The 26,066-nt window shown below is 35.7% G+C and overlaps 2 protein-coding genes across 2 annotated transcripts in view; one reads left to right on the forward strand and one right to left on the reverse strand.

Annotated features, from left to right (window-relative positions):
- Positions 1 to 8,689, reverse strand: part of LOC128230098 (ubiquitin-protein ligase E3B-like) — a 31,074-nt gene extending 22,385 nt beyond the window's left edge. Inside the window, exons 1-9 of the mRNA XM_052942110.1 lie at positions 8,610 to 8,689; positions 7,242 to 7,358; positions 5,824 to 5,873; positions 4,691 to 4,761; positions 3,389 to 3,453; positions 2,976 to 3,032; positions 2,121 to 2,225; positions 1,855 to 1,951; positions 1,443 to 1,528 (exon numbers count right to left, since the gene is read on the reverse strand). Coding sequence (XP_052798070.1) covers positions 1,443 to 1,528; positions 1,855 to 1,951; positions 2,121 to 2,225; positions 2,976 to 3,032; positions 3,389 to 3,453; positions 4,691 to 4,761; positions 5,824 to 5,873; positions 7,242 to 7,355 — 645 coding nt within the window. The 5' untranslated portion in view covers positions 7,356 to 7,358; positions 8,610 to 8,689. The remainder of the gene's footprint in view (positions 1 to 1,442; positions 1,529 to 1,854; positions 1,952 to 2,120; positions 2,226 to 2,975; positions 3,033 to 3,388; positions 3,454 to 4,690; positions 4,762 to 5,823; positions 5,874 to 7,241; positions 7,359 to 8,609) is intronic.
- A 1,672-nt stretch (positions 8,690 to 10,361) lies between these two features.
- Positions 10,362 to 25,796, forward strand: LOC128230104 (uncharacterized). The gene is made up of 2 exons (XM_052942118.1): positions 10,362 to 11,603; positions 23,924 to 25,796. Exons 1-2 carry the CDS (start codon positions 10,591 to 10,593, stop codon positions 24,162 to 24,164), a joined length of 1,254 nt encoding a protein of 417 aa, XP_052798078.1. The 5' UTR covers positions 10,362 to 10,590; the 3' UTR covers positions 24,165 to 25,796.
- The last annotated feature ends 270 nt before the right edge of the window (positions 25,797 to 26,066 follow it).

A 26,066-nucleotide genomic window follows, 5' to 3' on the forward strand; every position in this document is an offset into this window, starting at 1 on the left:
GATAACTGGAGGGAGCCTTGTTTCTCACTGTGAGTATTGGATAGAGCCTTGATATCTCACTGTGAGTACTGGATAGAGCCTTGATATCTCACTGTAAGTACTAAATAGAGCCTTGATTTCTCACTGTGAGTTTTAGACAAAGACTTGATATCTCACTGTGAGTACTAGATAGAGCCTTGATATCTCACTGCGAGTACTGGATAGAGTCTTGATATCTCACAGTGAATACTGGAGAGAGCCTTTATCTCACTGTGAGTACTGGATAGAGTCTTGATATCTCACAGTGAATACTGGAGAGAGCCTTTATCTCACTGTGAGTACTGGATAGAGCCTTGATATCTCACTGTGAGTACTGGATAGAGCCTTGATCTCACAGTGAGTACTGGATAGAGCCTTGATATCTCACTGAGTACTGGATAGAGCCTTTATCTCACAGTGAGTACTGGATAGAGCCTTGATCTCACAGTGAGTACTGGATAGAGCCTTGACATCTCACTGTGAGTACTGGATAGAGCCTTGATATCTCACTGTGAGTACTGGATAGAGCCTTGATCTCACTGTGAGTACTGGATAGAGCCTCAGTCTAACAGTGAGTACTGGATAGAGCCTTGATCTCACAGTGAGTACTGGATAGACCCTTGATATCTCACTGTGAGTACTGGATGGAGCCTTGATATCTCACTGCGCGTTTTAGACAAAGACGTGATATCTCACTCTGAGTATTGGATAGGGCCTTGATATCTCACTGTGAGTTTAAGACAAAGACTTGATATCTCACTGTGAGTATTGGATAGAGCCTCGATATCTCACTGCGAGTACTGGATAGAGTCTTGATCTCACAGTGAATACTGGAGAGAGCCTTTATCTCACTGTGAGTACTGGATAGAGGCTTGATATCTCACTGTGAGTACTGGAGAGACCCTTGATATCTCACTGTGAGTACTGGATGGAGCCTTGATATCTCACTGTGAGTTTTAGACAAAGACGTGATATCTCACTCTGAGTATTGGATAGGGCCTTGATATCTCACTGTGAGTTTAAGACAAAGACTTGATATCTCACTGTGAGTATTGGATAGAGCCTCGATATCTCACTGCGAGTACTGGATAGAGTCTTGATCTCACAGTGAATACTGGAGAGAGCCTTTATCTCACTGTGAGTACTGGATAGAGCCTTGATATCTCACTGTGAGTACTGGAGAGACCCTTGATATCTCACTGTGAGTACTGGATGGAGCCTTGATATCTCACTGTGAGTTTTAGACAAAGACTTGATATCTCACTGTGAGTATTGGATAGAGCCTTGATATCTCACTGTGAGTACTTGATTCAGCCTTGATTTCTCACCTTTAGTACTGGATAGGACTTTGATTTCTTAACTTGAGTACCAGATAGAGCCTTGATTTTTCACCCCAAGTACTGGATAGAGCCCTGATTTCTCACCTTTAGTACTGGATACAGCCCCTTGTTGTTAAGGTGTCCCATGATGTTGTGACACAGCTGAGTCATCCCAGCTGTCAGATGCTCTCCTGTTCAAATGTAAAGAGTCATTAAAGAAACATTTTTATTTTGAAGCAGAGGCAAGTTTTGCCTATGGAACAATATGGCCCATAATAGGTCTGAGTCTGACCTAATAACCTACTTTTTAACCAGACATAACTATGATCAAACTTGACATTGACTTTTTTTCAACATTCCAGTCAATTTAACAAGAAAGATAACCTCTAGAGTGCCAACCTTCAGGTGTTCTAAAACATTTGAACTTGTGACCTACTTTTGGACAGGACAATAAACTAATATGCCCATACTCTTTAACTGGAGGTGGTTTTTGAGGTATATTGTTGGGTTATCTTACCTTTGCCCCTGAGTATTCTCCAAGTGGAGGTGTGAGAGAATGTGACAAGCATGCGTAGGTGGACCATCATCAAGCGCACATCAACATAACTCTCCGGCTGAAATGTAAATATAATCATGCTAAACATTACTATATCAGCAAAACTGCATTTTCAGAATGCAAGTAACAATAGTGAGTGTTATTTGTAATTTGGCAAAAAATGCATCAATAGTAATAGGGGTAGTTGCAGCAATTAAGCTGAGTATTGAATAAAGCAGCATACACACCTTTAGCTGTTTGAGGACCAGCACACATCTCCATAAAATGTCCTTGACCTGCTGTATCCATGGCAACACAAATTCTTTCAGCAGAGACACAGAAACATAACTGACCTGAAACATCAATTACATGTATATTTTAAAATCAACAATGTCTACGGGTGGCTACCCATATCAAAAGTGTTCATGCAGACTCATCATCTTAAACATTTGTGGCAACTCATTTTAAGTCCCCCTTATGCATGTCCAGGTTACAGCTTGAACAGGCCAAAAATCAAGGAATATTGAATATGGCCATGACTTTTCACCTGGTGAAGATTTGTGCCAAGATATTTTTTAAATCCCAAAATGCATGGCCATATAACAGCATGGACAATCCAAATTATAAGGAAATTTTACCAATGACCCTTAGACACAACCTTGACCTTTGACCTACAAAAGTCTGTGTTGCATTCGACATGTAGACTTCTCATTAACTTTTGTGCAAAGTTGTTGTTTTTCTAAATCAGCATATGCATGTCAAACGGACGAAGGCACTAGCATAATATACTTGATCTCCATTGCAGAAACTATGTCAAGTTCAATGCTAGCTGTCCTGAAGTCCAGACGCAACAAGCCATCTGCCTGCCTAGCTGCTTGCTTGCCAGTTTCGGTGATGACATAATAATGATACATCCAGATGGAAGTATATAATTGCTCAACTTTGGTGTTTTTTAACAATATCAAAAATTAATTCATTGTTGGATACCCACGACTGACCAATCTCATTACTCTCTTTTCATAGCGGCTGATGAAATGGAGTTAACTGAATGGGTCAGTTGTTCGTATCCCACAATGCAAACAGTCAACTTGAAAAATACCTACCTTTATATCATCAGAATCCATAGAGGCAAGAAGATATCTGCAAACAATCTCAAAACTCTGAAATAATAAAAAGGAATTTATTTATACATTTTGAAAATACAAAACATAAAACAAACACATGTATGCAAAATCTGTATGTCAAACTCTTCTTTCTTGATTTCTTTATTTTCTTGCTATGTAAATCTTTATTTTTTCCAGTTCTTATTTTTTCCTATAATATAATATAAAATAACTATTTTCATAAGATGTGGACTTCATTTATAACAAAATCTTGGTATGCAAATGGGCTTTTAAGATTTTGCATTCTAACTATAATGCTGGCAAAAAAAACCTACGACACTTATTTTTTTCATGCTTCCAAACAAACAGTTTGCAATCATGAATTAGTGTTGGCATGATGGGAAAAGACCGACCTGAATTTCTGGTTGGTGTGGGGACAGGAAGAGATAGCCCCGCAGGAGCTTGTACACTTCCACGCCTGAAACACACACAGAACACATTACTGCTTTAAAACACTAAATTGCCTTAAAACAGGCTTAACTATACTGCTTGAAACGGCTTAGAGCACTATACTACCTGAATCATACAACCTATAGTACACTATAATGCTTGTAACACACATAGAACATTAAACATCCTGTCTGAAACACACATAGAACACACTACTGCCTCAAACACACATAGAACACACTACTGCCTGAAACATACATACATGTAGAACATTAAACATTCTGTCTGAAACACACATAGAACACTCTACTGCCTGAAACACACATAGAACACTCTACTGCCTGAAACACATATAGACCATTAAACATCCTGTCTGAAAAACATATAACACTCTACTGCCTGAAACATACATAGAACATTAAACGTCTTGCCTGAAACACACAAAGAACAATGAACGTCCTGCCTGAAACACAAATAGAACACTCTACTGCCTAAAACACACATAGGACACTCTACTGCCTGAAACACACATAGAACATTAAACGTCCTGTCTGAAACACATATAGAACACTCTACTGCCTGAAACACACATAGAACAATAAACGTCCTGCCTGAAACACACATATAGAACACTCTACTGCCTGAAACACACATAGAACAAAGAACGTCCTGCCTGGAACACACATACATGTAGAACACTCTACTGCCTGAAACACACATAGAACACTCTACTGCCTGAAAAACACATAGAACACTTTACTGCCTGAAACACACATAGAACACTCTACTGCCTGAAATACAAATAGTTAACTATGCTGCCTGAAACACACATAGTAAACTATACTGCCCAAAACACATATAGTACAATAGATACTGCTTGAAACACCTATAGTACACTATACTGCTTGAAACACACATAATAAACTATACTGCCTGAAACACACATAATACACTATACTGCCTGAAACATACATATAACATAGATGTACATATTTTGTTCCAATTTTACACTGATTAAAACTATGGTTATTACAGCATAGTGAGTGCAATGCACAATCAAATTCTTTGCAATTCTGACTTGACCATTGACATTACTTTGTTTGCGGATGTTGTAGAAAAATACAGCTTGTGTTCAACTATATGGCATTTAATTGAGATACCATCAAGAACATAAAACATTATTTTAATGAGGTCTTTTGATACAGACTTAATCAAAATACTTGAACAATTAAATATTAAAAACCAAATTAATGTACATGTAATACCTGGTCTGAAATTTGGACGGTATTCTCCATTTTCAGTCTCTGGTTTTGTCATCAGTTGGTCAATCTCTAACCTGGAGAATAATAATTTTCATGAACACATAGATATACTTCTATAGACATATATTACTGTAATAAAATGACTGTCAGTGAAAAAATTATAACCAGAGAAAAAACTTATCAAAATTAAATTAAAATTAGTAAAAGAATGACGTCTGCATTTGTCATACTTTTCCCATCATGTTCAAAAATCTCTATTTATAAAAACAATGTTAATGTCAAATGTTGATGTAGTGCATGAAAATTTACGGTGAACTAAACAAAAGAGTGAGTGAACACCAAATGCCTATCTGTTTTTTGTTGTTGAAATATTCCTAATTCAGAATTATAGGACTTGCTTTACAAGTGTGTATTATCACTGGCAACATGTGCACCAAGTTTCATTGAAATATTTTTGAGTTATGGGCAAAATTAGAGTGTTTACAGGACACAGATGATGACAGCAAGGTTTACATAATATTTTTTTTCTGAAAAAGCAGTCCAGATAAAACTGTCATAATTATTATAATAAACAATGTTAATGCCATCCTTGCTAAGTTGCTACAGTTATCTTTGAACCGGTGGAGATGAAAACATTTACTGCTGGCAAAGTTGAGGTCATTTCCATAGATTTTCAAGGCTGTTTTTATTTTAGTTTCTTTTTCAAGTGGGGAGATTTTTTTTGGAATCACATGATCAGTTTATTATCAGTAGAAAAGGGAGTTAAGATGTTGTATATTAAGAATACGTATCATTGTCATTATTTGCATTAAAAATATCTTAAATTTTGGATAAAATGTTTATTTTCACACAGACATGTATAGGAAATTGTAGTGGTAGCGTGCAATGTACAAAGCTGAATACCGTTATTGCCCTATTTTTCTCATAAGAGGTTTATGACTAAATGAAGCCTGGGTAGGTGCACTATAACAAAATAGCAACCAACTGAACATTTTACAAAGAAGTAAGCTCAAATTTTAATGTTATGAATCATGATATAATTGAATCAGTAAAAATGCCCAAGTAAAGACCCCTCTTGGGGGTATAAGGGCATGTGCATCAAAATACGGTACTGGATATAATGTTAAGTTGGTTACCTGATGGCATCCCCTAGCTTCCTTCTAGCCTTGTAGCCTCTATACACACACTGTAAAGAATAAATCAAAAGAAGGCTGTCAGTAAATGTAACTGGGCATTGAATATATAGCGGCAAATTATACTGTGCTATCTTTATAGCGACACAGTTGTGTGTCGTTTGTAAGGAAAAGGGCATGGTTTCAATTCCCCACCAGTGATAAATAACGTCAAATATGCTACGTCAGAAGGCAACATTTTGCGTAAAATGAAGACTTAAATCAAAGATAACTTTTCTTTAAGTACACCATTTTAAATAAAACAAAGTCCAGTCTAAGCCGCTTAAAGAACCATGCCTTCATTTCATTACCGGAATTTGAGAAGGTGATTAGTTTCATCAAACATTTTGACAAATCTTTTTCCAAAATAATGTTTTGACAGTGCTCCGTCAGACGGCAGTATTGAGAAAAGGTTTGTCGAAGTGTTTTAAGAACACTCTCAATCAAACTCTGGTAAAAGACCGAAGGTGGGTCTCTGTAAGCGGCGTAGGCTGTGCTATGTTTCCTTTAAAATGGTGAAGAAATAGGAAAGTTATCTTTGTTTAAAGTCTTCATTCGAGGCAAAATATTGCCTTGTGAGGTAGCATTTATGATGCAATTTATCACGTGGTAAACACACACTGTATCTGTGTAGTTTGTAACATTTGGCCCTCATTGTAAATAACACACTAAGTACGATAAGCCTCGAGATAAACCAAATTGACTAAAGATTAAAAATTATAGGTTTGTCTATCCTGTTATTGAATATAATCAGGGTTCCTGCTGGTGATCGCCATTTGCGACAAAATCACAAAGGAGACAACTTTTCAAATTTGGCGAATTTACGGAGACCATGATTTAAAAAAAAAAATTCTTAAAATGACGTAAGCAGTGCCCATGCTATAGTGATGCAGGAGTGTCCCCGTGCAGAGCCAGGGGCAGTGGGTTCGATCCCAACAATATGCATAAAGAATATTTGTGTAGTTAGACAAATAAAGTCTGCACAAAAAATTCTTAGAAATCATAATGACTACAGGGCTGTCATTTTGGAGCTGATAGAAGGCCCCATTCCCCAAGCCAAAAAATATAGTTTTTTCCCAAAACTTTGGTTTAACGTTTGCACCATAATCTATTCTAAAATATGAATGCAAGTTAAAGTTAATAAAAAAATATTCATTAATTGTTGACACTTCATTGTGTATTGTGTTTCGATACATGTATATTACACCAATTTGCATTAAAATGTTTTTTGTTTTGTTTCTTTTAACTTGCAAAATTCCTCTTTTTAGTAAATTCCCCTTTCTCAGGACCCGGGCCAATTCCCTCAATGTAGAAAGACAGACCAGAACTAAAATTTGAAGTTGGATATGAAGTCACAATACTGCATATAATCTATAACCTACCTGTATTGTTAGAGCAGACTTTTCCCGCATCTTTTCCTGAGCCCTTTCTTCCCGCTGAGCTTTCGTTTGCTCTAGGAACTCTGACCTCTGATGGTCATCAACTCGTCCAAACATTTCCTGTTTGTAAAAGAGTTCAATACATGGCATGATCAATCTGTTTATGCACCAGTCAATTGTAACCATGGCCCCAACAGGTCCTTGGGTATACCGGGGAAAGGGGGGGGGGGGGGAATGGGCCGTGTTTTTAGCTTCCAGGTGGCCCCAAAGTGCCGAGTGAAAGTGGTGGTTTTGTATTCGTGCCGAAAATAGCAGGGAACGGGCCTAACCTAGGATTTCCCCGGGTGCGGCTGAATTTGGTGGGGATTTGACCTTGGATTGGCAGAACCGATAGTCAAAGTCCTCGCTATTCCCCGGACCGGGGGGGGGGGGCGTGGTTTAAATTGACTGGTGCATTACAATTACAATGTAACAGTTTGTGACGTAACGTTTTTTTTTACTTGTCCGTTCTTGTCAGTTCAAACTAAACATAAGTCATCAATTAGATTCTAAAAGAAAATCACAAAAGGTTTGCTCATCTGAGAAAGACAACTATCAACAAAATTAGTTCACAGAACTAAATCGGGTTTATAATATTAAATTGGTACTTAAAATGAGAGTGTAACTTCCCTAATTCAGCATTGTGTAACGAATACTCCTTCATTATCTACCAAAATCGTGTTAGGCATATTAGTAACATTTTTATTAAACCAGTGTCTGCATTCTGAATAATGCAATATTTCGCAAGTCTGGCTGTGGTCAAAATTAGAACAAGCTCGCAAGCCCTGCCTTGGTAAAATGTCTTTCGGGCTTGTTCAAAGTCTGAATTCTATATAGCAGGGCTTGTTAAAAAAATTTGATGCCAAGCAATAGTATAAGAATTCGAGCTTGTTCATCCAAAAGTCTAATTTTGATGACTGGTCTGCACACTTTGTTAGTGTGAAGTGACATACTGGTACTGTACAACTCGTTCAGCGTCATTCAGGCATTTGTATCAAGAGTACTCGTTTAAAAGCTCAATACTGCGTGGCGAACAGAGAGGTTTCATATTTTCAAATGATATTTATCATTTTCTATAGTATCATATAATCTAAATATTACATATCACTGAAAAATGTGATTTTACAAAGGGACTAGGAAGATATTACATGTATGCATTAAAATGATCATCCAATGATTCATCAATCATCATATCACTGTATTAAACATAAACAACTGCAATGAACTAATTAAAAATTAGTTCAAGTTGATGAAGAACAATTCAACATAGTATTAAAACAAGGTGATAGTTTAAAATGAGTGTTTAAATGTTCAAAAGTAAATATTTATTACTGTCAAGTTGTTAATGTTTTCATGAGATCATCCTTCGTTGGTGAAAATTATCAATACACCGTTTGTTAATTTGCTATTTCACGGCACTCGGGATCCGAATCGACCGGGATTTTACTTCCATAGAATAGTGTAAAGTCCGGCCCTAGTACAGTCTTTGTAGGGGAATATGGAAAATACAGCCCTTATGCTTGTATTTAAACAGATTTAATCCATCTCGGTCTTATTTTAAAGAACAATCAATTGCACATACTTTGTTTAAAAAGCATTTCAAAATGGGCAGTGGCGGAACTCTGTATCTAGCATTTGTTTTTTTTAATAAGTCAGGGGCTTACTTGGAGTTAAGTCAGGGGCTTACTTGGAGTTGAGTCAGGTGCTTACTTGGAGTTAAGTCGGGGGCTTAACATGGCGTTATTCGGGAACATGTTGTTTAACCTAGTGTTTAACCCAGTAGGTATTTCGTTCGTATGCACATATATACATATATCGGTTGTTTTATTTGCCGAGCCAGCAAATGTATGCGGCCAGTCCGGGGATCAACCCCAGGTTGAACCCTGCGTGCAAGTCTGTGTCAATTTAATTTTAAAAGAGAAGTACATTCAGTCATACCTTGAAGATATTTTGAACTGTGCGGTACTAGTAACTAAAGGTTCTTACAGGTATTGAGTGACCGCCCCGATAGCTCAGTGGTAGAGCGTTCGCTTCGGGTTCGGTAGGTCGGGGGTTCAAACCCCAGTGGTTCAAACCGAAAGACGTTAAAGTATGATACCAGTAGTTCCCTTGCATAGCACTCGGCCGCTTTTAATAGTAGTACTGGGAAAATGGTGTACTCATTACTTGTTCAACCCAGGAAAGCTGTACCCCGTGTATCAGTGCTTTACACCGAACACGTTAAAGTTACAAGAGGTCTCTTCGCAAAGAGCTAGCTAGGGTACCACAACGGCTCGGATGTCTTCTGTCTCACTCTGTTTTTTTCAAGTCTTCCAATGACTGGGATCGACTGCGAATTGCTGTCACTTCTATCTCATGTCACTTATGGCATTTTAACACAATGTTCAGTCGTGAAAGCGTCACCGCGGGCTCAAGCCAAAACATATTAATGCAGCCAATGGGCGCGGGCACACCTTACCTTGATAAACACAAATAAACAAACAACAATGAGTGGCGGATCCGTGGTCTAGTGGTAACTCTTTTGACTGTCAATCCAGGGGTTGCAGGTTCGATACCCCGCCGCAGCCCATAAGTGCAATTTAAAATGTAAATGGGAAAAAGATATAAAGTGTGTTCAAAGATTAGCTAATTGAATAAACTTAATTAAGAACCAAGGCGTGAACATTATTGATAATTTAAAAAAAATAACAAAACAACTATAGAAATAATGTGCAATAAAGTTTCGAATTAAATTCCATATCGATCACAATATTCTCCAAATAGTGTTTGAAATATTATCTAAAAAAACACAATTGTGGAAATTGCGATAAAATTGTCACTGTTGTATAAGACAGTGCCCACCGCTGCATTGAACATGATTCACAAATTACGTGACTCGTTTGAGTCAGTACGTTATATGAACATTATATCATTCAATACAAGTTCTCAATAGTTCTCATTAGTTCACGTTTGAAAGCTCTTTTTTGCAAATTATTCAGGCAATTCATTGATTCGATTTTTCCCCGTATGGTAGATCGCGCCACAGCCTGGAGCTTCTGAACTTGCCTGTTGGCCGCCAGCAGGTTAACCCAATCTGAGCGAGTATCGGAGAGGAGAGACTTGCTCGGTTGGTCTTCGGGCCTGACGGGTGAAGTGTCGCTTAAAAGAATGTGAGCGAGGTGTGATGTTACATTGGAATTTTACTATTTTATGCAAAAAAATAATTTAAAATAAAACTTTATACTTTTAAACGGAATAGAATCTCAAACGATTCACACTGTGAGCGTTTCTTTGTGGTTTTAAAATGTGAACTTCATGAATTAAAGTTCAAGAAATGAACCAAGTGAAAGTGTTTGTGTGTTTATTTTCTCTTTTGCTGGGAACGGGTGTCATTAGCGCACGATGGCTCCAGGACACAAGCGACGAGTGGATCCACATCCGTACGCGCCTCCTGTACCCGTCCAGTTTCGTGAGCGTCCGAGTTAACGTGCATGGGGAACGGGAGATCCGAATCTCGCACGAGAAGGTGCTTGTTCTCGACACGTTTCTGCCTAGCGGTTACTCGCCAAAGTTTGACATGGCCTTCCGACAGGTGACGGACGGACACCGGATTTTGCAGGCCGTATTTCAGGGAGATATTCTTAAAGAGTGTGATTTTACTTCAGATTCAAACATTATGCTGGATTTTGTATCAAACTTTGTAAATATGGCGCCGGAGTCCAGCGATTTTGGAGATGTCTTCTCCGCGGCATCCTTAACAAATATCACAGCAAAGAACACACCATTAGCGTATATGACGTTTAACAGTATGTGGCAATTAAAAGAACTAGCAGATCTTACAGATATGAAATCCCTTCGACAGCAATGTCGCAGGTTTTTAAACATTGCTACTGCAACTGCAGAAAAAGAAGCAAAATTTGGGAATTTTACAGATATTTATGAAGAAATACTCCAAGTAATAGATCGTGAAAATTTGAAAGGTAACGACACACTTCTTACTCAGTTAGACAATTTTGAAAACTCAGAAACAGTGAATAGCTCATCTCAGAGTGGGACTCTTCCCCGTGAGCATAACATAGCCAAGCGATCGACGGCGCCTCTAGAACTTAAAGGACGTTCCAAGCGGGGCACGTTCGACATGAGCAGCGTGCTAATTTTCCCGGGTACAAAGTGGTGCGGAAAGGGCGACCTGGCCCGCTGCTATGATGACCTGGGCCCGGACATGGAGTTGGATATGTGCTGCAGGGACCACGACTGTTGCCCCTACGTGATCCCGCCCTTTACCTCCCGGTTCAACCTCTTCAACTACCGCTTCCACTCTCTGCTCCACTGCGACTGTGATCAGAGGTAACCAACATCATATATATATATAAAAACATTAAAATTGATATCTACTCAGAATTCGTCAGAACATGATCAAATCAAAGTTTAGCCTTATGACACCGTGTTTTGGTAGCGATCGGTGCTGGTAGTCACAGACACATTTTGACCTGATGATGATGATGATGATGATGATGATGATGATGATGATGATGATGATGATGATGATGATGATGCGACGTTACACTGCAACAATAGTTGATATTTCTCGATTTTATTATTGTTGTACAATTTCATCTTTATCTTTTCAACATTACAATCGTGGTAGTAGAATAAGGGTATTGACAGACTATAGATGTGTAAGAATACTCCCCCTCCTCTGTTGCTGGAAGCGATACATTTTACATGCCATTTCTGAACTGGAGTTTAACACCAGAATGCAATTAGTTGTTACATAATTTATATCCAGCTGTCACGAAATGAAAAATATCACCTTGTGTAGCGTACGTAACATATTCTTTTTTTTAAATCAACCGCTCTAATGAAGTACGACACAATGAGGACATATAATGTATTGGATAATGAAACAATATCTGACAATATTCCAAGGCATTCCGCACGGGAAATGGCAGACAACATGCAGCACTTGGTATCTCGTGCCAGAATTATGCGGATAATTAGGCAGACGACATTGTAAGCATGCACACAGTCGGCAGATATGCTACATTTGCGTCACTTTGATTTATACAACATCTTCATTAATGCCAATTCACTTTACACAAAAAAAACAACGAAAAAACATGTTGTGTTCTTATGTTACTAATGGCAAGGGGCTTGTTCAACATGAAGCAGGCAAAAACGAGAATCCTTTCTATATTAAATTTCTGTTCAGCAAATCAAATTTAATGGTCATAACCTTATTTGTCTTACTTGAATACTAAGGAAATAAACGCTGAATACGTTTGGAATGGTTTGCTATATGCCCTAAAGTACCGGGAGACCAGGCTCCAATTTCTCGAAACTTCTTAAGCTTAACAGGCTTTAGTAGCTTATTTCAATAAGCCAAATTACATACTTATATTAAATTTTGATAAATGAAAACTGGTTTATTCTGATTATCATGAAGATAAATCCTATATTAAGTATAAAATCTTTTATAGAAGTTAACATAATGCAATTAATTGAAAACCAAAAATAGTGAGCTTAGCTTAATCCTGTTATAAGGGACTTAAGAAGTTTCGAGAAATCGGGGCCAGTACATTAAATTAAACACCACGTCTTCCTTAATAGTGTCAAATGAGAGTCGAATATTTTTCCAATTTAAATAAAGTTTCTCACCGCGTTCAATCATCAAACTTTCTCTGTATCTTTATAAATAAAGTTTCAATAATAAGGACCTTACAAAAACTTGATGTTAATGTAACTTGATAATTTATTTACAAACATTTGACACATTTAACGATGTATTCACAATTCAGTGCGAAATGAATAATCAAAAAGTGGCTCCACTTGGCGTTCTTTTATCTACATTTTTACGACAAGAGCCATCAACACTCTCTTCCTGTCGACCAGCGCGGAACAATGGTAGAATACTTGTAATTCTTTGATCCCAGAATTATGTCAATATAAAAAACACAAGTACGTAATTACGACCTTTTCGCTCCATAAGCCACATGCCGAGGCTTGGTGTGGGGCGATATAAAACGAATTGAAGCTCGACAAGCAATAAAAAAGACATGATAAATATTAGAGCATTTTTATTACGATTTTCAAGTTAACATAATACGTCAAGTAAGATCTTCTGAATTACTGTATTAATGCCAAAAATAAAACAAAAATGTTTAGTTTTTCAGTGCCGCCACATTCATTTTGATAACAACCCTCCATTTAGTTTTCTTGAATCCGCATTATATGTGCTATTTTTCCATAGTTCCAAGGCCATACATTGCTTTTTATACGATAATTGTTTGCATAAATAAAATCCGGCAATCGATCCCCATTTTCTTTCAAAATCATTAATTAACAAATAATATTTCATGGCCTAAATTCTACGAATGGCCGAAAGTATTAAAATATTAAACGTTTTTTTACTGATTGTTACCCTTTTGTCATTCATTTTTTAATAAAATGACACTGATAAAAGTTATTTCTGTCCAAAAACGTCCAGCTGTCAAAAAGTGAAAAATAATGCCTTTGCGAAAATTTTCAAAATTTGTAACAGTAACGAACGTAAGATGTTTTTTTTGTTTTAATGTTGATGATTGTGTTTAAAAAACAACCGTGCTAATGAAGTAAGGCATCGTGAAGACATTTATATACGTTGACATAAGTGGGAATATATTGCAATATCTGACAATATTCCTAAATATTCCGCTTGACAAACGGCAGACAGTATGCAGCATGTTGTATCTCGTGCCAGATATTTCTCAGCCAATTAAGGAATTAACATTCTAAGCATGCACACAGTCGGCAAATACGCAAATTGCGGAACATTGACTTATATAATACTTTCATTACTGTCAATTATCCGAGTAGTTAACTATAAAAAACATAAGTTGCTAAAGGCAACGGAATATACTTTAAAAGCTTGTTCAGCGAACAATGAGAGTCAGTGCAACATCAAAGTTGTATTACACTGTATAAATAGAACTTTCAAATATCATATATGATGTTTACTTTTGTATTAAAACTTTATTCTTCTTACTTGAAAATGAAATATAAGAATATAAAACTTTCAAAACGGCCAGAATGGATTACCATATGCCTGGAAAATTGGAAAATGAAACCACGCACCGTGTGACCAGTTCATTTAATCAAAGCATAACCTTTTTCTTAACAGTGCCAGATGCGATTTTAATATTTGTTCATTTTTATCAAGATTCCCGCCGCTTTCGATCTATCTGTATGAATTAAGTTTCAATTACAAAAACCTGACAGTAACTTGTTATTGAAGCAACTTGACGAGTTATTTACAAACATTTGACACACAGCTAATTTTGTATTCTCAATGCGAAATACATAATCAAAAACTGGCTCCACTGAGCGCACTTTTAACTTCATCTTTACGACAAGAGCCATCAACACTGTATTCCTTCAGACCAGCGCGACACAATAGTAAAATACTTGTATACTTGTAAATCTTTGATCTAGAATTATGTCAATACAAAAACATTACGTAATTACGACCCTTTCGTTCCAAAAGCCACACGCCGAGGCTTGGTGTGGGGCGATATAAAAAGAAAATGATAAATATTAGAGAATTTTTATTACGATTTTCAGGTTAACATAATACGTCAAGTAAGATTATCTGATTCACAGTAGACTGAGTAGTAAGGCCATAAGAACATTCAAATGTTTAGTTTTTCAGTCCCGCCGCATTCAATTCGTTAACAACCCTCCATTTAATTTTATTGATACAGCGTTATATGTGTCATATTTTAAGGCCATACATTGTTTAAGTTTTTATAAAATAATCGTGTAAACAAATAAAATCCGGCATTCGCCCCGCATTTCTCTCAAAATGATTAATTTACGCTTCAGTTTCGTGACCTAAATGCCACGACTATTGATATACAGAAAGTTTTATAATATCGAACGTTTCTAACTTATGGTTACGCTTTTAAATTAATTATTTAATCAAATGACACTGTTAAGAGACAAAATTATATAAATGAGTTACCGCAATATAGAGAATTGAGCATTCGTATGGGCGGTCCGCACTCAACTGCTTCAGACACATTTACTGCCAGTAAGGCCATTTTACTACAATTCTTTATCAAAGTGGTGCGTTCTATTTATTTCAAGTTTGTTGGCGGAATGTTACCCAACTCATCAAAAAGCGTTTAGTAGACCTTAAACTGTTATATTCCTGCTGAAGTATTGACGTAACAATCAGAATGTTTATGAATGACGGTACTTTGTAGAGTGCAAATTTGCATGTAATTCGTTGCAATACAAATGTCGGCAATGAAGGCATTCGATATAGCGAGAATGAAGGCATCCTTACATCTGCGTTTTTTCCATTCCTGTGTCGTTATAGTGTGAGAATCAAAATTATAAACGCACAATTAACAATGAATAATATTTATTGATGTTTTATTGAATGTTTAGATATGGCCGGGGCTGATTGCAGTAAATACACCATGTTTAAAGTAGCCAATTATCGTTGGACTCGTATTGTAATGTCTTGTAGGATAAACTTCTTTAGGATTTTGATTATGTAAAACAGAAATCTAATGAATCAGTTTCTACGTTTTGGTGCCATATATTTCTCAGCCAATTAAGCAAATAACATTCTAAGCATGCACACAGTCGGCAAATCCGCAAATTGCGGAACATTGACTTATATAATACTTTACTTACTGTCAATTATCCGAGTAGTTAACTATTAAAAACATTTTGTGGGTTCATAAGTTGCTAAAGGCAACACGAAGTAAAGTCATTATACTAAGATTATTCATCAAAGTGGTTAGTACTATTTATTTCCAATTTGTGAGCGGAATGTTACCCAGCTCATCAGAAAAAAAACGTGTTTAATAGGACATAAACGAATAATTTTTTGCTAAAATAGTGTCGTAAGTATTGGAAGGGTATACCTTAAAACAATCAGAATGTTTATGAATGACGGTGCCTTGTAGAGTGCAAACTTGCATGTAATTCGTTGCAATACAAATGTCGGCAATGAAGGCATTCGATATCGCGAGAATGAAGACATCTTTACATCTGAGTTTTTTTCATTCCTGTGTCGTTGAAGTGTGAAAATCAAAATAATAAATGCACAATTAACAAGGAATAATATTTATTGATGTTTTATTGAATGTTTAGATATGGCCGGGAGCTGATTTCAGTAAATACACCTTGTTTAAAGTAACCAATTATCGTTGGACTCGTATTGTAATGTCTTGTAGGATAAACTTCTTTAGGATTTTGATTATGTAATACAGCAACCTAATGATTGAGTTTCTACGTTTTGGTGACCCTAATGATTGAGTTTCTACGTTTTGGTGACTATGTTTTATGCAATGAATAATATCTTTGTACAGCAAGCTGTTTATCTTGTTAAGTTGTTGACGTTTTTTAGGGTAAAAAGAACAGTTGTTTGTTTTAAAAATAACTGTCGCCAACGTCTTTTTCGCGCAGATTTATCTCACATTTTCATACATTTTGTCAATTCAGACTGTGTGAATTTAATTACCAAATAGTTGTTTTTACTTTCCAACTTTGTTTTACATCAAATACACTCCTATTAGATTGAAAAGTAATAAATCAACGAATTAAATACTGAATATTAAAATCCCTTAACCGTTTGTTTTGTTTGATTTTTGAACCATGAACAAAAACATCCGTATGTAAAGTGATTCATACTTTTGATTGAAACCACAGAATAAAAGTTTCTTATAATTTATAGAATAACGCTTAACCTCATATATATATATATGTGAAAGTTTCAGCATGTCAATGTGCAATTACTTCACAGCCAAAGACGTTAAGACATAAATTGATTTAAAAATAAGTTTTATTCAAGCTATTCAAGATAATACGCTTATGTTTTGAACATTAATCGCAACAGTCATCTTAAACATTGACTCTTAAGGGAACTCACTTTTTTGTCAATTTATGCATCCTTTAATCCTGTCTTTGGTTTCCTGCTTGCAGTATTTGCACTACGTTGTAACAGGTATACAAAACGAAACAAGAATGACCCCCCCCCCCCTCTGTTGCTAGGTTTTTTACTATCATAGTGATACATTTGACATGAATTTTTCTTAACTGGAATTAACATAAAAACGCAATTAGTGGATGTGTGATTCAGTTTCGTATTTTATATCCAGCTGTCAAAAATGAAAAAAACAACGCCTTTGTGCAAGCTTTTAAGATTTGTAACAGTAACGAACGTAAGTTTTTTTGTCTTAACGTTGATGATTGTGTTTGAAAAGCAACCGCGCTAATGAAGTAAGGCATTGTGAAGACAAATAAAGTTGACATAAGTGGGAATATCTGACAATATTCCGAGACATTCCGCCTGAAAAACAGCAGACAACATGCAGCACGTGGCATCTCGTGCCAGAATATCTCAGTATACGACACTGTAAGTATGCACACAGTCGGCATTACGCAAAATGTGGCACTCTGACTTATATAATATTTTCTCTACTGCCAATTGTCCGAGTAGTTGATTAATCAAAGAAAAAAGCATTGTGTTTTCTTATGTAACAGTTGCTAAAGGCACCGGAATATGCTTTACAGGCTTGTTAACACAAAGCAAGCGAAAAAAGAGCATCAAAGTTGTAATACAATATACCAATAAACATGCAAAACTTATATATGCTATATAATTGTGTATCAAATTCTTATTACTCTTATTGAATAATAAGAAGATAAAAAACTGTAAAAACGGCCTAAGTGGATTGCCATACGCTTTTGAAAATTTGAGAACAAAGCTACATGTTCATAAGAGCATCACCTTTTTCTCAATAGTACCATATGCGGTTTTAATATCTGTTCATTTATATCCAATTTTCCACCGCGTTCAATCTATCTGTATGGATAAGGATACATAAACAGAAATCTTACAAGAACTTGTTATTGATGTAATTTGATGAGTTATTTACAAACATTTGACACGCAGCTAAGTTTGTAATTTCAGTTCAGTACGAAATACATAATAAAAAGTGTTTTTTCTTGGCTCACTTTTAACAATATTTTTACGACAAGAGCCCTCAACACTTACTTCCTTTTGACCAGCGAGGAACAATAGTAAAATACTTGTAATTCTTTGATCCCAATATTTCGTCAATAAAAAACAAGTATGTAATTACGACATTTTCGCTCCAAAAGCCACACGCCGTAGCTCGGTATGGGGCGACATGAAAAGAACCTACACTCGACAAGCAATAAAAAAGACATGATAAGTATTAGAGCATTTAAAGGCGATTTTCAGGTTAACGTGAATATGTCATATAAGATCTACTGATTCCCTGCAAGAACAAACTAAACATGTTAAGTGTCTCAGTTTCTGCCGCATTCATTTGCTTTCTTTTTTTTTTTTTTTTTTTTTTTTTAAATTTGGATTTATTCAACAATATGCATTTTACATTAACATAGTATGACATTACATAATACCAATTTACAAGCATGCTATAAGAATGCAGTTATGTTATTTACGAATAATAATTGAGATACTATGAATGTAAAACCAATCTAAGCATTTATTTTCTTAACATTGCTCCATTTTCCACAAAATTAATACAATTATTTTCTGTCCAAAAAAAAGGGTTAATTTTCTGAAAGAAATGTTTTCAAGAAATTATTTTGCGACCAATATTTCTGTTTGATAGTGTAAAAACTATGTTTTTGTTAATTAAATAGCTTTATATGGGTCATTTCCCCACTTTTAAGTGCATACATGGTTTTAGTTTTTATACAAGAAAGCTATTTAAATTAAACAAAATATGGCACTCTCCCAAGTCTTTAAAAACTAGCATGAACAACAAACGACGCATTGTTCATGGCGTAACTGCTACGGCTAACATGCAGAAAGTTTTTAGATATCAAACCTTTTTACCTTATTATATCATATACATGCTATAGTTATCGCAATATAATTTTTGTTAAATAAAATGGCACTGACCTGGGTAAAAAGACAAAATTATATGAATGAGTATAGGCGGTACCGCACTCCAACTGCTTCAGTCCCATTTTACGGCAATTACAAGTTATGCAGTTAAGCCATTTTATACATAACGATTCGTCATCAAAGTGGTGTATACTATTTATGTCAAGGTTATGTGCGAAAAGAACCCTAGCTTATCAGAAAAAAGTGTTAAGTAGGACGAAAACTTCTTCTTTTTAACTGATGGGTTGCCGTAATTATTTGTGGAGTGCATCTTAAAACAATTAGAATGGTTCTAAAGGAAGGTGCTTAGTGCATGGAGTGCAGATTGCATGGAAATCGTTATTATATAACATTTCTTATGAAGGCGACAATAAGGGCATTCAATGTCACGATAATAATTCAAACATTAATGCGGCGTCGATGTTATATTAGAACTAAAATGAAAAATGCATGTTGTAATGAACGGTGAGTAATAATTCTTAATGTTTTGTTAGGTGTTCAATTGTTAGTACAGCATATTTTAATAAGAAATTCATGATTTAGCCTGTTTTGTAAGTTATAGTACGTTAAATATATCATTACTTTTACTTTACTATGATATAAATCGATGTAATGATTTGGTGTTTTCGCTTTTTTTAAACATGTGCGATGCAATAAATAATTGTTGTTTTTAACTTGTTCAGTTGGGGTTGTCTTTAAGTAGAAAAATTAAATTTGTCAGTTGTTTTCAAAATAACTGCCACCAGCGTCATTTTCGCGCAGATTGAGTTCATTAATTTATTTTAATCGTTTTCGTCAATATAGACTGCGTGAAATTTATTTTTTCCTTAAATAAAATTGATGAAAGCTTTACAAAGTTAAACTCTCCTATAATTTATAGAAAAACGGTTCACTTCATAAAGCATATTTATATTTCATAGCATGTGAACGATTCAGCATGTCAATGTGCACTCATTCCAAAGGAGTTTACTAGATGTGAACTGATTTAAAGAAAAACCGGTTTCAGGTTATAGCAGACACAACACTACTGCGTCTTTGTATCATTCATCGCGGTATTCACTGTAAGCAATGACCTCTGAAGGAAACTCACTTCTCTTTTTTCGTTAATGTAAGCGCCTACTTACCAACGTTTGTGATTTGGTTCCGCGCTTGCGGTGTGTGATCTGCGATACAACAGAGCTACAAAAACAAACAGATTGCTAACTTTAGCTTTAACGTGAGCGACCGAACGCTGGTAAACCGAACTAAGCCATAAAACCTAACTTCGAGCAAAATTGGGCACATCAAACTACGTCATTGACCATACTGAATTAAGTAAAACCGGATTTATATGTTTACATCATTTCCACTGTCCGAGATGAGTGCAACATCACATGTTTAATAGCTTTGAAGTCTTACAATGAAAACCTTACTTCTGGCATTCGTGATTTCTTGAAGTACAAGCACCGGTTGTCGCTGAAAACCCCTGCAATATGCGTCAATACAACTGCATTAATCAAGCATAATATACTATTCTAAAGGGTTCAGACCTTAAACATATTCTGTTACAAAATTGCACGACCCTTGCAGTACGATAGTTCAGGTCGACCATGTATTGTACTCCTATTTCCATTCAGAACTGTTTCAATAAGGTGAACGACCTGACCTATTAAATCTGATACAAACTAATAAACCACGCTTAACAACTTATTATACACAATGTATGTATAATAATATATTATGAGAGAATTCAGTTGTGGTATCTGGCCTGAACGATGAAACAGGACACACGCTTCAGCACATGTTGTTGAAAAGCTTTTATTATATATTATTTCCGGTTGTTTATAGAGATTTATCAGTTAAATAAACTTGATATACTAGCTTGATCTCAATTCCAAATCTAACGCCAGCGAGCACAGACCCCAAACTTCTCAAATATTCCTAAGCGTAACTCACTTAAGTTTTTGTAAGTGGTGTGCTTGATCCTTTTATAAGGGACTTAATATGGTTCGAGAAATTGAGGCGAGACCTGTGACACAAATTTATCAACATCATCGTTCGCATACAATTTGGCGCGCTTTTCTGAATAAAACTGCAATTAACTGTCATTTGAAATCCATTTAAGGCATAAATACAAATGAAACATAGTTTATTTCAGTATAAGATCGCAACATGTACAGTAGATCTGTTGTGCTGCAGTCAGAAACAGAGATACAAAAATAGGTGAACATCGGTCGCTCTGTGCTCCTGTCGTTACCGACAGCCATCGTAATGGCACATCGTATTTATCTTCATTTTCCAGTAATTGTTTTCATCAACCTTCATCAAACAACAGTGGACTATTGACTCATATAAATTCCCCTTCCTTTAATTCGGGGTGTATGTATATTTTCCACGATGGTAATTGGGACCACTATATAAGGAAATCTCCAGCAAGAAATTAGCATTCATCTTTAAGAACGTGATTTATTTGACATTGTCTTTTATCAATAGGTATAGAATCAGGTTTACACCGTCTACTTGCTTTATTTGTAAATCTATGTGATGCAGATCTTAGCTTTCGGTTAATGGATTTTTTATTTGTACAATATTAACACCATATGAGTGTTAGTTTGAAGCCGGTATATATGTTTAAGGTCTGGATGAACTATTAAATTATTCAAACAAATTGTGAACATGTACATCTGCCAGTCTCTGTTTCTATTCACATCTCAAACTCTGTATAAAACAGAACAGAAATACGATCCGAACAATCGGAATAGAACATACTTCCCGCTCAATAATCTGATATTTGGAGCATTTGCAATCAAGGTCAAAGTCACTGTACCTAAAATGGAAAAGTCGTTCTGCTCAAAAAAAAAAAGATAAAAGAGACCATTCCGGTGTTTCTAGTCTACAAAAATCATTTTATACGGAGTTAATGAATCAACTTTACGCCAGATGTCGAGGTGCGATGTTTTCTCATTCTGAAAGTATGATTAATTAACAAAGTAATGGAATTGGATATTAGCACTTTATCCTTGCAGTGATAAATTACACATCTTACACAACGTTGAATCGCGACCTGCTTTGCCATATTGTAACACAATATAGTTTTATAGTATTTGACGTTTGACCTTTGCCAAAAAATGGTAAAAATTTGTACCTGGTTATACTTCCAAAATGCAAATAATTACATTTATATACTTGGAACTACCAGGCCTAAAAAAAAAATTGTTTGGTTAGGGTTACATCCTTTTCAAAAATAGGTAGGGTAGGTAGGCTTTTTTTTTTATTTTTTTTTTTTTTTTTTTATTAGGCTTTATATAAGAATGTCATTTTCATCATTGGAGAATGGTGTTAAAGTTATCTTCTATATAAGCAATTAAGGTTTTAAACTACATATTGAAAAGAAAAAAAAAAAGATTTTTTTTTTTTTTTTAGTTTTTCATTTTTTTTTTTCAAACTGACTATAAAAACGTTAGGGTCGGCGCCTATTCCGTAGGTAGGGTCGGGTAACCCGAACCAAATGTATTTTTTTTAGGCCCCAGGAATGGGGCTAAAATGTTTAATCCGTTACTTGAGCATGTCTATGTGTAGCTTCATGTTTATTGGCGGAAATTGTATAAATTGCAGTGTCAAATTGTCCATTGATGTATGATCATGTACAAATCTGGAGTCCTTTGTTACATGTGACTTCTCATTTCACCTCAACGTGAAAAAAGACACACATCAAGTGCCCACGCAAATCATGTGTTTACACAATAATAAATACGAAAAGACAAGGCAACAATGAATATCAAAATTTCAGTTAATTATTTACTAATTTATCTTGGCGAACACAGGAAAACGGTTATTGTGCATCTGCAAATTTCATGACCTGTTCTGTTTGATTCAAGTGAACGCAATACCGAAGATTCCGAGTCAGTTAATGTTAAAGCAAGATAAAGGAATCTAAGAGTTATCTAAGAATAAAGCCAGTAACTTTAGCCTTAACGTGTATTCATTTGATGCTGCGGAGAGTTTACGAGCTCGTCTTTTTTATGTTTCACAATCAACGTTGAGTGCTTCCGGTACACTGGTGCTGGAATGTTCATAACGATTCGCCCTGTTTGCCGCGTTCGATTTACATTATTATTGATATTACAAGATAATTGATTATTTCTATCGGAAGGGCAAACTAAATGCGAATGAGTTATTCGCGTGCCACTGGGGCTTGAACTAGGTTATCAGTAATTGAAAGGTAATCGTTGGGTTGGGTAAAAGCGTCTGCTACGCAATCATATTAGGGACATGTTTTTTCTACATTTTGAAAAAACAACAACATGTGAAACAAGTTATCGGAAACATGAGTATCGGAAACAAGGCGGATAGTAGCTAGAATACGACAATTTGAGACCGTCTCATTTAATCATTTTCTTAAGGATTTTATGACAATAAATTTTACGGATTTATAGTACCAGCTATATAATTTATATGGCTAAACATAAACCACGACGTCTCGCAAAGATCTGCAATTCCGTGGTAATACTGTGACTATGTCGTGTGATATTACAAACTCTTTTCGGTCTAACTGACGATCACAAACTTGTTTATTAGATGGCATATAATCTGTATACTACTATACATTTAAATGTATGCCTTTCGGAGAGGTCCTGGGCTCGATCGTTGGTAAAGACGCTTTCCCAACGAACTTTGCTTAGAACTGCGTTACTAGATTCTAAACAAGAATGCATTCAAAGCTTGGTATATATTTGACATTTTCTGCTTGCAGGTTTCGTGGTTGTCTTCGGAGTTCCGTGTCCACAATGGCCAGTATGATCGGCAAGATTTACTTCAACATCCTTGGAAGCAAGTGTTTCCGGCTCTCGGAATCGGAAGTATGCATGGAACGCTCCTGGTGGGGTCGCTGCCAGCGATACGAGAACCAGACGACCGCCGCGCTCGTCAATCAAGTCTCCTTCCTGGAGGACGACCTGCGTGCGGATGCGGACAACCTCAACTTAAGCGCGTGAACTTCAACGATGACGGTTTCAGTTGTATATGATTTGGTGTTCGTAATTTGTGTGAAGATATCTGCCTTTCTTAATAAATACACAATTGGGGAACGTAAGAGCATTCAACGAATGCCTTGGTTGTTGCAGAATATGTTACTAGTGGACTGTGCACTTTGAGCAGCATATTGTTATAGCCATCCACACTTGAATAGTTCTTCTCAGAAGTAAAGTGTGTAGAAGTATCGTAGCCACCAGTACATTTACTATGTGATAGTTATATTTCGTTTGTCCGAGGCTTGTACCTCAAAATAATGTAAGTGCAAACAAATTACGTGTTGGATAATTATTGATTGGCATTTACAGTGGGGTAATTTCTTAATCATACTAGTAAGTACTTGAATTGTTGTCGGGTTAGGAATTTGAAGATTTCGTAGGTCAAGCTGTGCTTTTACGTAAATACAAAAATCCTAAATCAGCACCAAAGTTTAAAAATTGTTTTGGAAAATTACCTGATGGATTGTTTGTAGAATATTGCTATATTGTAATAATTGGCCGACTCGAGCAAACAAGACACTATGCAGTTACTAGAATTATCTGTCTGGTAGACTTGGTGTAAGTACTCAAACATACGTAGGATTTTCAATGTGTCTTTTCCTAAAGTATCCCGTGTACAACTTTTATAATATCAGAAAAAGTAAATGTTAACCCTGTTTTATTAAGTACATAAGGAAATGCATTCGGATCTTAACATTTTAGGCTTCTCTAAATGAAAAGAAGTCAAAGACAGAATGCAAATCATAGAACTGTTCATTAAAATTTAAACTGATTTGAACCTTTCTTTGGTAAACAAAACAGTACAGACCTGGAACATGTTTACACGTATTTATATATTTAAACGTTTTAAACTTCATCTCAGAATAGTTTCGAATACCAAATTTCAGTTTTTTTGATCGTGGAAAGAAACATCGAATTCATATGTATAACTTAGTTTACATTGGTTGTGATACAACGTAATTATACACGTGAATGGTCAAATAGTTTTAAGTATTTTCTCAATTGCTCGCTATTATAGCTTATGGCTTTTAAGTCAATGCAAAGTGTTAATGTACTTTCGTTTTAGTTCTATATCTATTCCGTTTGTAACACCTGTGCTGCGCGCATCCGAATGGATGGTGATTGTTATCACTGTAAAGCAATTACTGAAATAAAAGTTTATCAATTTAACAAGATGACATTTAACTTTCGATGTAATACAAGGATGTAATTGGATGTTCTTGTTTGAAAAAAATACGTTAAGATATTTAATTCATCAACGTTAATGTTGAGGGTAATAATTGTCATAATTTAGATTCCCACTAATTTCAAACATAAATCATTTCTGGATAACCTTGATACGTTAAATAGCTTGATGTGAACATTTGAAATGACTTCAATTATATGTTATAAGTTATTATACGTTTAATATTAAACAGTAATTTTGATTCAGCTTCTTGTTGAAAATTGCCAAGAAACGCTCATAATTCTTGTTATGTATTGCTGAAGTAGAATGGACAGTGGTGTCATTCGTTTGAAAGACTTTTCTTGAACGGGTCAAATTTGTTTTGGTATGTTTTGTAAACTCGGAATTGTTATAATAAAACATACCGTTTACTTTTGTCACACTTGTGTCCTGACTACACTGATGATGATAATGATGATGATGACGATGACGTGGACGATGACGATGACGATGATGATGATGATGATGATGATGATGATGACGATGATGATGATGACGATGATGATGATGATGAAAGAGTGTGCCAGTTTTAGCAAGTTGTACGGAACTCGTTCATAGCAGACCACGATGTTACACTGCAACTATGTTTGATATTTCTCGAATTTATAAAATTGTTGTAAAATTTTGTCTTTATCTTTTTA

The sequence above is a fragment of the Mya arenaria genome, chromosome 4 (assembly GCF_026914265.1).
Source record: "Mya arenaria isolate MELC-2E11 chromosome 4, ASM2691426v1".
NCBI classification, from domain to species: Eukaryota; Metazoa; Mollusca; class Bivalvia; order Myida; family Myidae; genus Mya; species Mya arenaria.